This window comes from Notamacropus eugenii, chromosome 5 (genome assembly GCF_028372415.1).
Source record: "Notamacropus eugenii isolate mMacEug1 chromosome 5, mMacEug1.pri_v2, whole genome shotgun sequence".
NCBI classification, from domain to species: domain Eukaryota; kingdom Metazoa; phylum Chordata; class Mammalia; order Diprotodontia; family Macropodidae; genus Notamacropus; species Notamacropus eugenii.
Window position 1 is genome coordinate 253770653 of NC_092876.1, and position 15651 is coordinate 253786303.

The following is a 15651-nucleotide window of genomic DNA, read 5'->3' on the forward strand; positions in this document are numbered from 1 at the left end:
TGAGGGCAGCTAGGTGGTACAGTGGATAGAGCACCAGTGCAGGAGTCAGGAGGACCTGAGTTCAAATCTCACCTCAGATGCTTGACACTCACTAGCTGTGTGACCTTGGGCAAGTCACTTAACCCCAATTGTCTCATCCAGGGTCATCTCCAGGCATCCTGATGAATATCTGGTCATTGGATTCAGATGGCTCTGGAGGAGAAGGGAGGCTGGTGACCTGCACAGCCCTCCCTCACTCAAAACAAAGTCAAGTGCAAGTCATGTCATCGCTTTATAATTATTAGAACAAAAGAACACATTTGTTTCTCTACACCATTTAAAAAAATCTTATTCACAGAATTCAGAAAATGTTATTGAAACAATGAAAATAACCCTATACTTGGAGCAAGAAAGTTAAGATTCTATTTGGGTTTTGTGTGATTTTGGACAAAGCAAGTTCCTGAGAAGGCACTTGATTTGGAGTCAAAAACCCTGGGTTAGAATCTTGGCTCTAATATTCGTTGTCTGTGTAACTGGGCAAATCACTAAACTTTTCACTGCCTAAGTCTTCTCACTTACAAAATGAAAGGAATCAGATAAATTCTGAGTTCCTTCCAACTCTAAATCCATCATCTTTTGGTCTTAAGATTTCTCTGGACCTCAGTTTCCTCAGCAGTAAAATAATAGGGTTAAAAAAGATAATTTTCAAAGTCCCTTACAATTCTATCATTCTCTGGTCAATGACTATACTGCTGATAATGTTAAGAGAGAATGAGAGAAAGAGAGGCAGAAAGAGAGAGAGCGAGAGAGAGCGAGAGAGAGAGAGAGAGAGAGAGAGAGAGAGAGAGAGGGAGAGAGAGAGAAAGAGAGAGAGAGAGCAAGAGAGAGGGGGGGGAGAGAGAGAGAGAAAGAGAGAGAGAGAGAGAGAGAGAGAGAGAGAGAGAGAGAGAGAGAGAGAGAGAGAGAGAGGCAGGGAGGGAGAGAGAAGGAGAGAGAGAGCAAGAGAGAAGAGAAAGAGAGCAAGAGAGAGAGAGAGAGAGAGAGAGAGAGAGAGAGAGAGAGAGAGAGAGAGAGAGAGAGAGAGAATGTGTACACACTCCACATAGCTAATGCTTAATGAATGCCCTTTGATGACTAGATGAATGTGTGCATATGCATGCCTGTGTGAAAGGATCAGCGTGGTGCTGTGGTCTTCTAAAAGGACCCATCAGATAAAACCTGCAGCAGGAGCTGCCAAAATCACCACGGAAAGATTCTTATTATTTTAATGCAGTAAACAGAATGAGCAATTGAGCCACCGCAGAGCCGATGTAATTAGCTCCCAACCTTTATTATCCTCCCGTTTCGGGGCCAAGATCCATACTCCTCACGTTGGCCAGACTCCTGCTGGCTTCAGTGCCTTTGCTTGTGTAGTTGGAGCAGAGGACTGGGCCTCAAGGGATATGGATAATGTTTTCCATAACATATTCAGGGAAAACTTAGAATGGAAGAGGGGATGCGTTTGTTTTAAAACGTGATGTTCTCTCGGTTTGAGATTTTTAAAAAGCGCCCCTCTCCAGATTTGCAAATTGAAAATAACCATGTGGGGAGGGTGGTGGAAGGGGAGAGGTCTGCGTTATTCATCTGTTTACATGTTCATACGCCCGCTGTTTGGGCAAGTCAGCAAATAAGGAGAAGTTTTGGAAGAAACAAATAAACCAACTCTCGCTACCAGAAAATTCTACTCTTACACATGGCTTTCCATATGTTTACCCAAATTTACCCACTAGCTTACGGTAACTCACACTTCTAAATGTTTGGTAGAGGGGATTTAAAAGTGCTTTCCTTACCATAAAGTAGTATGTGCGTAATTATCCCTGATTTATATAGGACTACACTGAAACTCATAGTGGTGACTTGTGTACAGTCACAAAATTATTTGATGTTACAGGCAGGATCTTGGTCCATAGCTCCTTATGACTGTACCCATTGTTCTCATACTCACAAAACCACACCGATGGTTCACCATCAACTATAACAAAGGAAAAATGCGTATTTTAAGATGTTTTTTTAAAGTAATATATTACATTAAGTACTAAATCTAACCTATTTCAGAAAGGGACCTGTACATCAGGTGTAGCAGAAAAAGTATTCTAGTTTTGAAGTGAATTTTTATATATATGTGTGTATGTATACACATACACGTATATGTATATATTTAAATATGTTGAAACCAGGTATTGTTTTTTCTCTGCCCCACAAGGCTGCTTTAAAAACATTAAACTCATCCATTATTTCTTTTACTAAGCCAATTATTTACTAAGTTATTTCCTAGTGTGACCCATTTCCAAGAACTCTCTCCTACAGAGATTAACTGTCTCTTTAAGAAGGAAAAAAGTAAAAGAGTTACAGTTGTAACTTATTCTAAGAAGTATTTTTCCCTCTGTTGTCATGGAGGGTATATGAGTTTAATTTTAACCTATGGAGTCCTGTGAGATAAATTATGTTGAATACAAATAAAAAAGTAAAGAGAAAATTCTTTCTAGTTAGACCTATCATAGTTTATTTTATGAAGAAACATGAAGAGAATTTTAAGACGAATAAGTCTGGAGAGAGAGTTAAGAATGATGCCTGAAGAGATGCTGAAGGGACTGTTTTCTTATTATGGTTCAATAGAAGCTGGAGAAAACAGTGAGAAAGATGTCAGAGATACTTTCTTCATAAATTTATTGTAACCTCCTTTTTCTGGTGAAGAGGAAGAAGGATATTCCCTTGATAAAGCTTTAGTTATCCAGAGTGAACTAAATTGTGTGGAACTATTCTCAGAAGTAAAAAAGGTGTCAACTGTGGTTACTATCAAGGTTTGAGGTTACCCTCACTAAGATCTTTTTAAGGATAAAATATTTTAAGTTATTCTCTATTTTTATTATTTATTTGATTGTTAATAAGTTATATATCTAGTATCTTTGACATCTCTTACTGTGAAAAGATTGAGGTTTTTAATATATAAAGATATCTAACTTACTACTATTGGGAAAAGAGATTTCTCTAGTTCATTAAAAATAACATTTATTTAAATGGGGTCTATGAGTTTAGTTGACTGAGAGATATATTGAGATATTCATTAATATTCATTAATGAGAAATACGTAAATATATCAATACATCTTTCAATTATCCCAGGGTTCAGAATAATAAAATTAAACATGAGAGTAAAGTGGAAGGCTAGAAATAAGGGTAAGCAACTTCAGACCCTCTGTAACCGTTTTATATGTGGGGTTCTTCCTACCTATCCTTATTAAACTAACAGAAAATTACAACTACCACAGAAGTTTATGGTATTTATTCAGTTTACTGCATTCATTAAGGTAATAAAACATATTTTATAGGATCATAAAAAGCACCAAACCTAGGTAACTTTTGTGGGGGGGGGGGGGACAAGGCAATCACAGTTAAGTGACTTGCTCAGGGTCACACAGCTAGAAAGTGTCAAGTGTCTAAGACTGGATTTGAACTCACGTCCTCCTGAGTTGCACTACCTACTGCACCAGCTAGCTGCCCCCTAAGTAACTCTTGTTCAGTCATGTCTGACTCTTTGTGACCCCATTGGAGATTACTTGGCAAAGATACTGGAATGGTTTGCCATTTCCTTCTCTAGCTCATTTTACTGAGGGAAACAGGATGAGCGACTTGTCTCAGTTCTTTAAGTGTCTGAGGCTGATCTGAGCTCACAAATATGAGTCTTCCTGACTCCAAGTCTGGTGCTATATCCACCATGTCACCTAACTTCCTGAAAAAACTCTAGAGATAGATTAATTTATTATTTAAACCCAATGCAAGAGACACTATCTCAAACAGGAAGCATATAGTTTGTGATTAAATATATGACAAAGATCTCACTACTTCTCAAAGCATTCCATTCACATTTTGGACAGTTAGTGTAAATCTTACTTATACTAAGCCAAAATCTTCCTCCCTGTAAATTCTACCCACTTGCAGTAACTCTTCATTCTGAAGCAAATCAAGATAATCTACTCCCCCTCTTCAAGTACTTGAAAATAATTCTTATGTTTACTCTGCCTTCTCTTCTCTGGGCCTAAACAATCCATATTCCTTCAACTACTCCTCATAAAACATTATATGCAGACAATTTGATATCCTGATGACCCTTTTCTGAATGGACAATAGCTTGTTAGCGTTTCATACAGTGTGGTCCAAAACTGAACACAGTACTCTAAATGTGCTCTCATCAGTGTGAGGTATAAGAAAAGCATCATCTCTCTTGGTCTGTGTTTTCAATCCTTTTATTTTCTTTTTATCTGCCATAGAAGACTTTGGAGTTATTGAGCTTGAAGTGCACTCAGATAATGATTATTGTAAATTGCTGTTAAATTCTATCTCCCTTATTCTTACAAAGTTGATTTCTTCCACAAAAGAGCAGACATTACTATTTCTTTTTTTAAATTTGGGCTCATCATTTTAGATTGCTAAACGTAGGGACAGCTAAGTGGCTCAGTGAACAGTGTCAGGCCTCAAGTCCGGAAGGCTCATCTTCCTCAGCTCAACTCTGACCCCAGACATAGCTGTGTGACCCTGGGCAAGACACTTAACCCCTCTTTTCCTCAGTTTCCTCATTTGTAAAATGAGCTAAATAAAGAAATGGCAAACTACTCTTAATATCTTTACCAAGAAAATCCCAAATAGGGTAACAGAGTCAGACATGACTGAAAAATGACTGAACAAAAAAATCTTTTGCATTATGACACTTTCATTTTAATAATTAATGATCCCTTTCAACTTTTAGTCATCTACAGATGTGAAAGGCATGCTTTTTATGTCTTCATCCAAGTTGCTGGTAGAAAGTTCCTTCAACACTAACATTAACATATCAATCAATTCTTTCAAGAGGACCTTTCAAATGTAAAACATGGGATTATCTCATTTGCAAGACATTGCATTTGTTTGTTTAATAAATACAATATTTTACCAGTTACCTTTCTAAAGAAAATATTCAAGTTATTTTTGTTTATTTTTGATTACAAAGACCAAATTTAAGCAATTTTATAGCATTATTGAATTAGTTGATTTAAAGTCCTGAAGCAATGGTTCTTTCGTGCTGTGCAGTGTGTGTTTTTCCCTTTGAAATGCTTTGTTATTTTTCCTAAAAGTATTTTAAATAATATGATTTTTAAAATGCACTGGTTCTATAAAGGAGTTCAAATTAGATCATACAAACAGTATATGATATGAAACCTGCTATAGGAATCCTAGGGAAATTCATCTTGACATACTTAGGTCTCTTGTTCTTCCAAAAGGAAGGGGCTTCTATTTTCAAATGTAGATTCATTTTTATTGGAATAAAGCAACATAAACTAGAGGTTTTATATAATTTTATCACATTAAAGTACCTAAAGGTGCAGAAAGAATTCAATTTTCTTTAGTGTTTTGAATTCCCATATTCTTTTCTAACCCATGACCATTTTGGAAAATTTAGTTAGTTCTACTGGATGCTGTATTTAGTAAGCAAAAATGGAACTGCCTGAAGATTTTATTTAAGAAATTATTTTAGAGGAATTCAGATTATGGACCATTTTCCATTCCTTTTAAATAGATAATCAAGACACTAGGGATTGTCATTAAAAAAAAAAAAAACAACACTGTCAGTTCAAATTTTTTAGAGGAAAAGTGTTTATGAGCAAATTGACTAATATTTGCAGTGTGAGCAGGAGATATAAAATTACAATAAATTAATAATAGATATGTCTGTGTCTGAGGCTTGCTTTTAACTTAAATATTCCTGACTTTGGTTTGGCACTGCTTTATCCACTGTGCCACCTAACTCTCCAACTATAAGTAGATATAATAGAATCTATTTATCTTATCAACTAGTCTGATTCAAATATTGGGATAAAGTTGACATTATCCAGTATTCTGAAGTAACTACAAATTGATATTTTAATAACTTCCAAATCAGGCTATGTCAGGCTAAGTGTGGTATGCTACTGTGTGCTGATAGTGAAAAGAATGTCATAAAATCCCCTTTCTAGCTCTTTTCATTCTTCTGTTTGCTGTCCTACCAGTGTCATCCTTATATGTCCTTCTAATGACTTCTTGTTTTATGACGCGATAGTGATCACAATCTACCATTGTTTTTTCCATAGGATTTTTCAAACATGTGTTATATGTGTGTTTCTGAGTGTGTGGTAAAATTTATCCTATCTTTCATTTGTGTGGAGAGCTCCAGTTGAGCAAATCCTTCTCTCAATGCAGACCAACACCTTTGCTAAATTTTCTGGAGCGCTAAGAGATTATGTGACTTTCCAAGAGGTCGTATGACCGATATTTGGAAGTCTTAGGACTTGAAACGGGGTCTTACAAACTTTGAGGCTAGCTCTCTGTCCATTCTGCTTAATTTCCACTCATTTTATGATTTTTTTACATTACTTGGAATGGCAAGTGATTAAGACTGGTTAAATATTTTTCATTTTTATTTGTGATTGGGGTCTATGGCTTTGTTTCTATCTATTACCTATTTGTTGTTATAAATTTGTTTAAATAGATTAAGTTGAAATGATTTTAATTATATGTTGTATATTTTAATCATTTTTTTGTTTTACTTTTACATAAATTTTAACAATTGCTTTAGGTTATGTGTCTATAGCAGGTTGATTTAGGAATAATTCCCATATTAGAAATGAGTAGTTTACTTTCTTTTAAAATATGATCAATTTCAGTTTTTATGACATAACTTGTTGCTTGCCATATCCCTGGCTTCCTAATTTTTAAAAACAAAATATTCATGATATATTGACATGAGTCTTTATGTATTCTAAGTCTTTGCCATCTCTAATTCTTTATTCCTGAATCATATTTTCCAACACGTTTTTCATGTCTACTTTGTAATAATGCAGATAGATGCTATCTGGACCAAAGTGTCAAACTTTTGAAAATGATAATTAAAACATGTAGTTTACCCCGATTTCCCCTCCCCTCTTATGTCCCATATCAGTCCACAATTATTAGAGGCAAAGGCTTACTTGATCAGCTCCTCAAAGCCCCAGTAAACATGTTGTAGACCATAGATCATAGGATCCTTTGGCTTATAGTTGAAAAAGACTTCAGAGCTTATTTACTCCATTGATTACATTTTACAGATAAGAAAACTAAATCCTTTAGAGGTAAAGAGACTTTCCCAATGGCATGCTATTAGTAAGTCAGACTCCAAGTATGTAACTTCCTATTGCATCACACTGCCTCTTAGATAGAACATGCATGTAATTTCTTAGTTTAGAACATCTCTGCCTATTAAAACCATTAAACTCATAGACTTAAAGAATTTTGTAGCTCGAAGGGACTTAGAAATCATCTAGGCTAAGCCTCACATTTTATAGATGGAAAACTCAGTGCCAGACAGTAGAAGTGTACTTGTGAGGGCTATATTTGCTAATAAGTGGCAGTCATAACTAGAAAACCAATCTCTTGGTTCACCAGACAATTTGCTGAAGATGTTAAAGATTAAGAATAGAAAAGCCAAGAAAAAGGAGAGCAGAAAGAGGAAGGGCAGAAAATTCTAGATAAAACTGAGAAAACCAAAGGTTCCTAAACTGCTCAGGACCTCATGATTTGTCCTACCTTTGTGCCCTGCAGACACCTGGAACACAATTATCTGATATATTGATGTACCCTAATGATGTCTAGGCCTTGCTGCTGCCTCCTCTGACCCATTCTACATCTGCCCTGATGTGGAACTTTCTTTTATGTGTTATCCAATTAGTATATAACCTCCTGGAGAGGAAGAACTATTTCAACATTTCTGTTTGTCTGCATAGTGCTTGGCGTGTAGTGAGCACTTAATAAATGTTGTTATTTCTACTTGTACGTTCCTTAAAACCGTTAGTATCAATAAGTCTATCTATACCATGGAAATGCTCCATGCAGCCAGAAAAGTCAGCAAGTATAAAGTGTAATATGTTGCTATTGTCACTCTCCATGAATCCTGTTATTTAGGTAATGCTCTATCCAGGCATGCTCTAAGAAAAAATATAGTGGAAAGTCTAAGTGGCCTAGCAAATATGGTTCTAACCACACAACCCTCCCCCCAGAAAACAACAACAAAATCTAAACTAAAGCAGCTGAAAGTGCAGACAAAACCAAAGCTATCTGGCTTGTTTCTGATGACCAAAATGAAATTTATTTAAAAGGCTATTAATCTACCCCTAATCCCACTTGGTCTCCTAAGGAATTCTATCAGTATCACCCATGAGTTATTCAGAACTTCAAATGTTATACGAACATTATTTTCTTCTCTTTTGTCAGCATCTAAATTACCTACACATTTTTTAATTTTTTCCACACATGTATAGCACAATTATATTTCAAGAGAGAATGACCACAATGCTCTTGAGTGCACATACAGGATTTTACTTACTTGAAATAAAAGAATATTCCAAGAGAGATCAGCAGTGATGCAATAGATAATCCATGTCCAATGATGGTAAGATAAAACAAATTCAATGCTGTCTGTAATTTTGGGGAAAAAAATTATAAAGGAGAAAGAAATTTTGGTTCAAGTTAAAATGCTCTGAGTAAGATACAATGCCATAAGTGTCTACTGTGTGTATGCAAATTTTAATTTCAATGACTAAATTAATATAAAATACAAAGCATATCACCTTACTTCCCCTGGATTCTTATGAATGCTATGAATCTCACAGCAGTCCTGTGAGAAGCAAATAAATATTTCTGCTACATGGTAAGATGTTGACGTTTTATAACTGCAGTAATGGTAAACCTCTAGACAATTGTAGAAGTTTATATTATGCTCTTTTTATCAATATTTATAAAAAATCACATTCCTTTTTCTACATGATGAATTCTTAGTGTCAAAGCTTTCATGTTAAATGTCAAAAGATTTGATACATTAAACATACACAATTCCATTAATTTAATGTAAGGAGATAATCAAGAATTTTCTGTAAGACTTTTCCCCCATTGTGTTCCATTATGTTCCAAAAGTATAAATTGCCTGCTGTGTACAAAGCACTCAGCTGGGTGTCAGAGAAAATTCAATAATTCTTTCTTTAAGGGATTTCCTTGTTATTGTACTTCTACATTTCCCACCCCCTCCCCGCATACACCTTTCAATAAAAATTTTAAAAATGATAATGAAGATATGTTCTACTCATGAAAACAATTTTTCTTAAAGGTGGAGTGCTGCATGAAATTGCAAACATATCACAAGGGAACATGGAACTGAAGAACCAACAGTTTTATCTGCACTGAATAGTAATGTATCTATGTATTATATACCTGTACTTTCAAGTGGGTATGGATATTACATCTGGTATAATTGGTCCAGGTCCTGTTACTCTCTGGGTGTTTAAACCAGTTTCCATTTGGATCACATATTTTTGTAACTTTTTCTGTGAATGAAACAAATAAAAGCAACAATGAAGCAATCCTTTTCCTCAATATAGTATAGAAAATGCATATAAGAAATTTATTATATATGCTTCTATGTATATGCACACACAAATGCACATATATAGAGATATCATTAGTGATAGATGATAAATAGTTTATTTATTTTTACCAGAAGGGTCAAAATCCTGAAAATAGTCAGGGCAGTGTTGCATGGATTCAGTCCCAGCAGCAACATCATTCCAACAAAGCCAGCCATCCCAGGTCCTGTTGCAGTAAGATCCTAAGGAATTAAGTAGACAAATGGTAATCACAGGATCGTAGAACTGAAGTTACAAACAATCTCAAGGGCATCTAGTGCACACAGGCTCAGGGGAATAAAATGACTTGCTCATGGTCACAAAGAGAGTGAGAATAGCTAGTAGGAACTGAACACAAGCTTTCTGACACAAGAGCCACTAAGTATCTTTTCTGTGGCTCTATACGTGATTCATAATACAAACTCTCATGGTGTCAAGCATGATTCCTTAATGCTAATGTTGGAGTACATTGAAGAGAAGAAATAGAAAATAAAGGCAGCCATCTTAAAACCATCCTCACTCTGTCTCTATTTCAATAGGCTTTGACTCTGTTGTGCCTAAGGCATTTATAACATAGAAATAAGATATTTTGAAATATAAAATTTTTATGTATGCTTAAAAATAATAAAATTCAATATTTTTTCTCATGATTTAGGTGCTTTAATGGTTAGCATCTATATCTATACATCTATGTGTATAGGTACATATTAGTATTTTTATAGTATATTTGAACCTACAAGAAAGATTACTAAATGAAGAATTGTGGGCAAAGACTGCCAAGTGAATTGAGAAAATGTAAGAATGAAACTCATACTCTGCTCATAACATAGAACAATACTCTCTGTGATACTTCTATAGTTTTAATCTAATGACAGATATTCAATTCTGTCATATAAAATATACAGATTTTATATATATATATATATATATATATACGTACACACGTGTCTGTGTGTGTGCATATGTGTATGAGTTCCTTCATTTACTAACAGTAACCTGATCTTGGATTAATATAGGGCAGTTGCTACAAACATTTGTAAGTAGGAAGGACTGGAAAGGGTTGATAAGTATCTAAATTATTGACTTATATTAACTTATAATTTTTGAAATGCAATTGTACTTAGGCAGCTACAAATGCATCTGCTTTTGCTAACCAGACTGAGAGGTACCATGCTTTTCTTAAGCAAATCAATATGCTGCATTGCATTTTTCATTCTATCACATGTAAAATAGCTATCCTTTTGAGTAAATTATGCTTCTGGACAAGGAATTTATTTTTGTACTTTGTTTCCTCAACTCTAAATGAGGAGGTTGGAATAAATGATCTTAAAGCTCCTTCTGGTTTGAAATCTAAAAAACTATGATGTCCACAATGACATATTATGATGTCAATAATATGATTAAAATTATTTAACTAAAATTGATATAATTATTTTATTATGAGAACATAAATCAACAAAGAATAATTGATTGCTAAACGTTTATATTCATAATGATGTTTGCAGACAATGGGGAAGAGAAAAATTTCGTAAACTAAATTACAATTATATTAGCAATGTATTTGTTTTATGTAATTCCTTAATGATACCTTATATTGCATTACACTTTGAAATTAGTCCCCCAATGTCACAGATCATCTGAGTCCTTAGAGTTGCTAAGTTACTGTTAATGTTAAAAGTTCTTTTGAAAACTACCCAATACAAAAAGAAAGGTATGGCTTTTGTTTACCCCCAAACGAGAGAGTTTGTTTTTTTATGGTTGACAGTGTAAGGGTAGGATTGATTGAGACATTAAATCAAATTACCCCATCCAATTTAAAATCAATGATAAGATACTATGCCCTGATATCATTGTTGGATGAGGGGAAAAAATTAGCTGAAGTAGGAACTAAATGTGTACAAGGCCTCGATAGCAATTAATCATGGGCTATAGATTGATTTTTTTTCCCCCAAAACAATTTAAACTTCATTGTAAGGCATTAGATGAATGAGGGGGTAGTATTGTCCGTAGAGTGGTTTCAGCTTGTTTGAGAAAACTTAGTCATATACAATGGGCCATTTCCTTTTGGGAACAAAGGATTTAAAGTGTATGGTGAAAAAAAAACCTGAGAAGAAATTAGTTGTGGAAGAAGGGGAGGAGAAGAGAACTGGACTCAATCTCTGCCTCAATCTCTGTCTCCTGAACCCATCCATGCCTGACCCCATCTTGGCCAGAGGAGGATTTTGCAAACTTAAAAAAAAAAAGATTTGGGACCTTTTTTATCAGCATACTAGCTGTATCACCAAAATGAAAGGGTCTTGGGAGAGGGTATGCATCAGGAGCCTAGGACATAGACAAGGTGAGGAAAGACAGATTTTGTCTCTAGGAGAGACAAAAACCAAACCATGGCTAAGGGGAATATTTTGAGGACTCCATTAACAGGAATTCCAGAAGCTGTGAGCTACCATTTGTCACATGAAGTCTCTAACTGTGAGTTCATTTTCTTCTGGATTCTATGTGTATTGGTAGGACTGTGCATCAAGGAATTTTAGGTGGGGAGTATTTTGTATCAATTGTTATCACTATCCAACCTCTGTAAATAGTCCTCTCTAAAAGCTAATTAAATTTAGCTAATTGTTATCCTTAATAATGGGGGGGAGGGGGCAGTGAAGAGAGAGCAAAAGATAGAGTATTAGAAATGTGAGATAAAGTGTTAGATATAAATCACCACCACCCCAATCCCTCAGGAGAACTTTTAGAGGAAAAGTAGTAACCTAGCAACTCTAAGGACCCAGATGATCTGTGACATTGGGGGATCAATTTCAGAGTGTACTGCAATATAAGGTATCATTAATTTTCCAAAACATTTTCCAGGAGGTAGAAGACCTAAGAGCAAATACAGCAACAAACTTTAAGTAAATAATCTTTCCAATTGATGAGATAAAAGGTTTTTATTATAGGTTTAAGTCCAAGAATAGACATTGACGTCTTAAAAAGAAAATTATGTAGTCTCATTAATAGTATAGCTTCCTATGAAAATCAGGAGAAATCCTGGTGGCTGAAAGCAAAAATAATTTTAAAGAATAGTGCTCTCAGTATTAACTTATTTTCTCATCACAGTTTTTTTCCCCCCGCTGGGAAATCTGGATTTATATTTTATATATTGTAGGAGGCGATTACATTGTAGCAGAAAAAAATTCCATGTAGCAATCAAACGTCTTAGTGTAGTGAAACCTTGCTCTCTTCTTTATTGCTTGTATACATGAACTTGGACATGACATTTAACATCTTTGAAGATCAATTTTACTGCTCTATAAAATTAAGGATCTGACTAGAGAAGTTTTGCAGTTCTTTCTACCTCTAAAGTATGTCATCTTATGCCAGAAAACAGTTATGATACGGTTACAGAGCATCTCACAGTCAAACTATCTTTCTATAAAAATAGACTGTTAAAAGCATTGAGGTAGGGATCTATTGGAGCCAGCTCATACAGGCTCTCAATGGCTTATTCTTAAAGTTTCAGTGTGAAAATTTATACTCCAGAAATCAGCAAACAATGAAAATCAGAGCTTTATTTATTTATTTATTTTTGTTGTTGTTGATTGTCTAGATTTAATAAATCATGGAGAAAATATAATGCAGATTTAACTTAAAAGTGTGCTGTATATTTTTGAAGAACCCATGGTTGCCAGCACATGCCTAGAGGTAGGGGTTATATTTTCTGTTTTTCACAATTTTTAAAAAATGGTGAGGTGCTTAGGAAGAGTTGTCCTGGAATCCATGGAAAGTTAAAAGTTACAAAGGAAGCTTTATGGAGGGCTGACAAAAGGGTGACAGGATAAGAAGACATGGCTAGGTCACAGTTTGCTCCACTGGAGGGAAGATCCATGTAAGTGAAATCAATTATCTACTGAAATAATGAGATTATATATTAGCAACATAAACTGTCTTTACAACTAAAATAAATTTGCATATGTATCAAGGAAATTGAAAAAAGCAGACTAACATTTATTTTTCAAGATCTTAAAATATTAATGCCACTCCACAAAATAATTTCTCATTGCAAAATTAAAATACTTACCTTCTTTCCTATGAATAGGTTCTTGCATGATTTTTTGGTAGCATTCATATTGGGCTGTCATAATCTTATTTCGAGTAACACCCAACTGAGTTGGTTCACCAGAAAAATTCTGTCCTCCTTCTGGTTCAGCCATGACCAAAGGCTAAAAATCAAAACAGAAACTTCATAAATAGTTCCTACAGTAGACTTTTGTTGACATAGGTTGTTTTCATTATATTTGTAATGATACTATAACATATGCTTGCACTGCACATGTTTCTGCTTTGTTCTGTCACCCTGACCTTTGACTTCATTGTCAGAGAGGACTTCTAGAGGAGAACCACAATGGGGTACAGTGGATAGAACCCTGCACCCAGAGTCAGGATGACCTGAGTTCAAATCTGACCGTAAAAACTTATTAACTGTGTGATCCTGGACAAGTTATTTAACCTCTATCTACTTAATTTACTATTCAGTAAAACTGAGATAATAAAAGTATCTAGCTCCCAGGGTTGTTGTGAGGATAAAATGAAATTGTATTTCTAAAGCATTTTGTGAACCTTAAATGTTGTTATTATTGTTCATTATTATTAATAATTATTTTTATATTACATTATATATTAATTACATAGTAACATTTGCTCTGCAGTTCATAGTCTTACATGATTGCCTGGGTTGTGGGGGTACCAGTAGATCAAATTGCTTCTCCAAGGTCCCTAAAGTCAGTAAGTGTCAGAGGCAGCTGCCTCTCACTATATGTTCATCAGTATCAACCCTTTAATAATTTCGTTAATTTTGGCATTTCCTCCAATGATTCTGGTAAACCTTCCAGGGGTTAGCTGATGATATCACAGGTCAAGTCCCCATACTTATCTACATAAATATTTGTATCAGTTCCTCCAGAAAAAGTTCTTTGCCTTGTTGAGGTATGGAGGTTTCTCTCGGTTTCAGAGTATTATGTTCTAGGATAATATGTGTGTGTGTGTGTGTGTGTGTGTGTGTGTGTGTGTGTGTGTGTATTTAGATCAGGCCTGTATAACCTGCACAATGGTTTCCTCTACATACAAAGGATGTTTTCCTCCCCTGAAATCCTTTGGCATGCCATAAATAAGTGGCTTTCAGGCCACAGGTTGTGCAGGCCTAACTTAGAAGCAAACCTATTGAGCTTATCTATCAATATGCACAGCTAGGACAGACAGTTTCTTTGGGGGAGGGGGAAAAAGTTGCCTTAGAAACACTATAGCATAACTCCTTGCTAATACTGAGGGAGATAATAATATTTTTCTCTATTATGTACTTTTCTAATGGTGCTAATCAAATACGAGGTTGGCGACTGATTTGCTTACAGGAGGAATAGCAGTGAATACATTGAGATAATAAAGCTACTGTTCATTTAAACAAAATAAAAACCATAGAAAATAAACTTGCAAAACAGATAACCTTTGACCCTGACTGCTTGTCAGTCAAAAGGTGGCAATCTGAAGTGAACATGAGGTCAAAAATGAGAAGAGAAAAACTGAACAGAATGCCCTATCTTAACAGGCCAGGTCTATTAATCATTGTGAACATTCTTATTTGATGCTGTAGCCTGACCCAAGTTGGGGAAAAAAAGGCAAAGGTTGTTTGATTTAACTTATTTTTCTAGATTCTGACAAATTGTTATGTAATATTCCTGAGAAGGTGAGAACATCTATTTTTAGCTTTTTTATTGTTTTTGTTTCTAATACTTCCCAAAGAAGCTAATATAAGATAATATGATTTCAATCAATTATTCATGCACTTATACAAAACATCTCTGGTACAACAGTACCTCCAGAGCACCATTTATTTCTCTTACTGGTACCATGAAACTAAACACAAATATGCAATTAAATTATGTAAATGTTACCTTAAAAACAGTCAAGAGAATGAGAAACACCAGGATCCACCTTTGTTCCATCATTAAAATTGACTTTAAAATGTCATGTATAATCAGATCCTTCTGTAACAAAGAAATCAAAAGAATGTGATATCAATATTCAATGTAAAATTTTTAAATGCTCAATTAATCTATACATTTATTTCAAGAAACACTCTCGCTCTATTGTTTATTGTCAATATCTCTATTAGCTCATTCTTCAATGTGCACAAACATGCCAATGTCTCCCCCATCCTC

General features: G+C 34.8%; 1 protein-coding gene across 1 annotated transcript in view; it reads right to left on the reverse strand.

The window, feature by feature from the left end:
* The window catches only part of CALCRL (calcitonin receptor like receptor), a 114453-nt gene that overhangs the window by 27877 nt on the left and 70925 nt on the right, over positions 1-15651 (reverse strand). The window contains exons 4-8 of the mRNA XM_072612603.1: positions 15385-15477; positions 13518-13659; positions 9550-9660; positions 9267-9379; positions 8386-8477 (exon numbers count right to left, since the gene is read on the reverse strand). Coding sequence (XP_072468704.1) covers positions 8386-8477; positions 9267-9379; positions 9550-9660; positions 13518-13659; positions 15385-15438 — 512 coding nt within the window. The 5' untranslated portion in view covers positions 15439-15477. The remainder of the gene's footprint in view (positions 1-8385; positions 8478-9266; positions 9380-9549; positions 9661-13517; positions 13660-15384; positions 15478-15651) is intronic.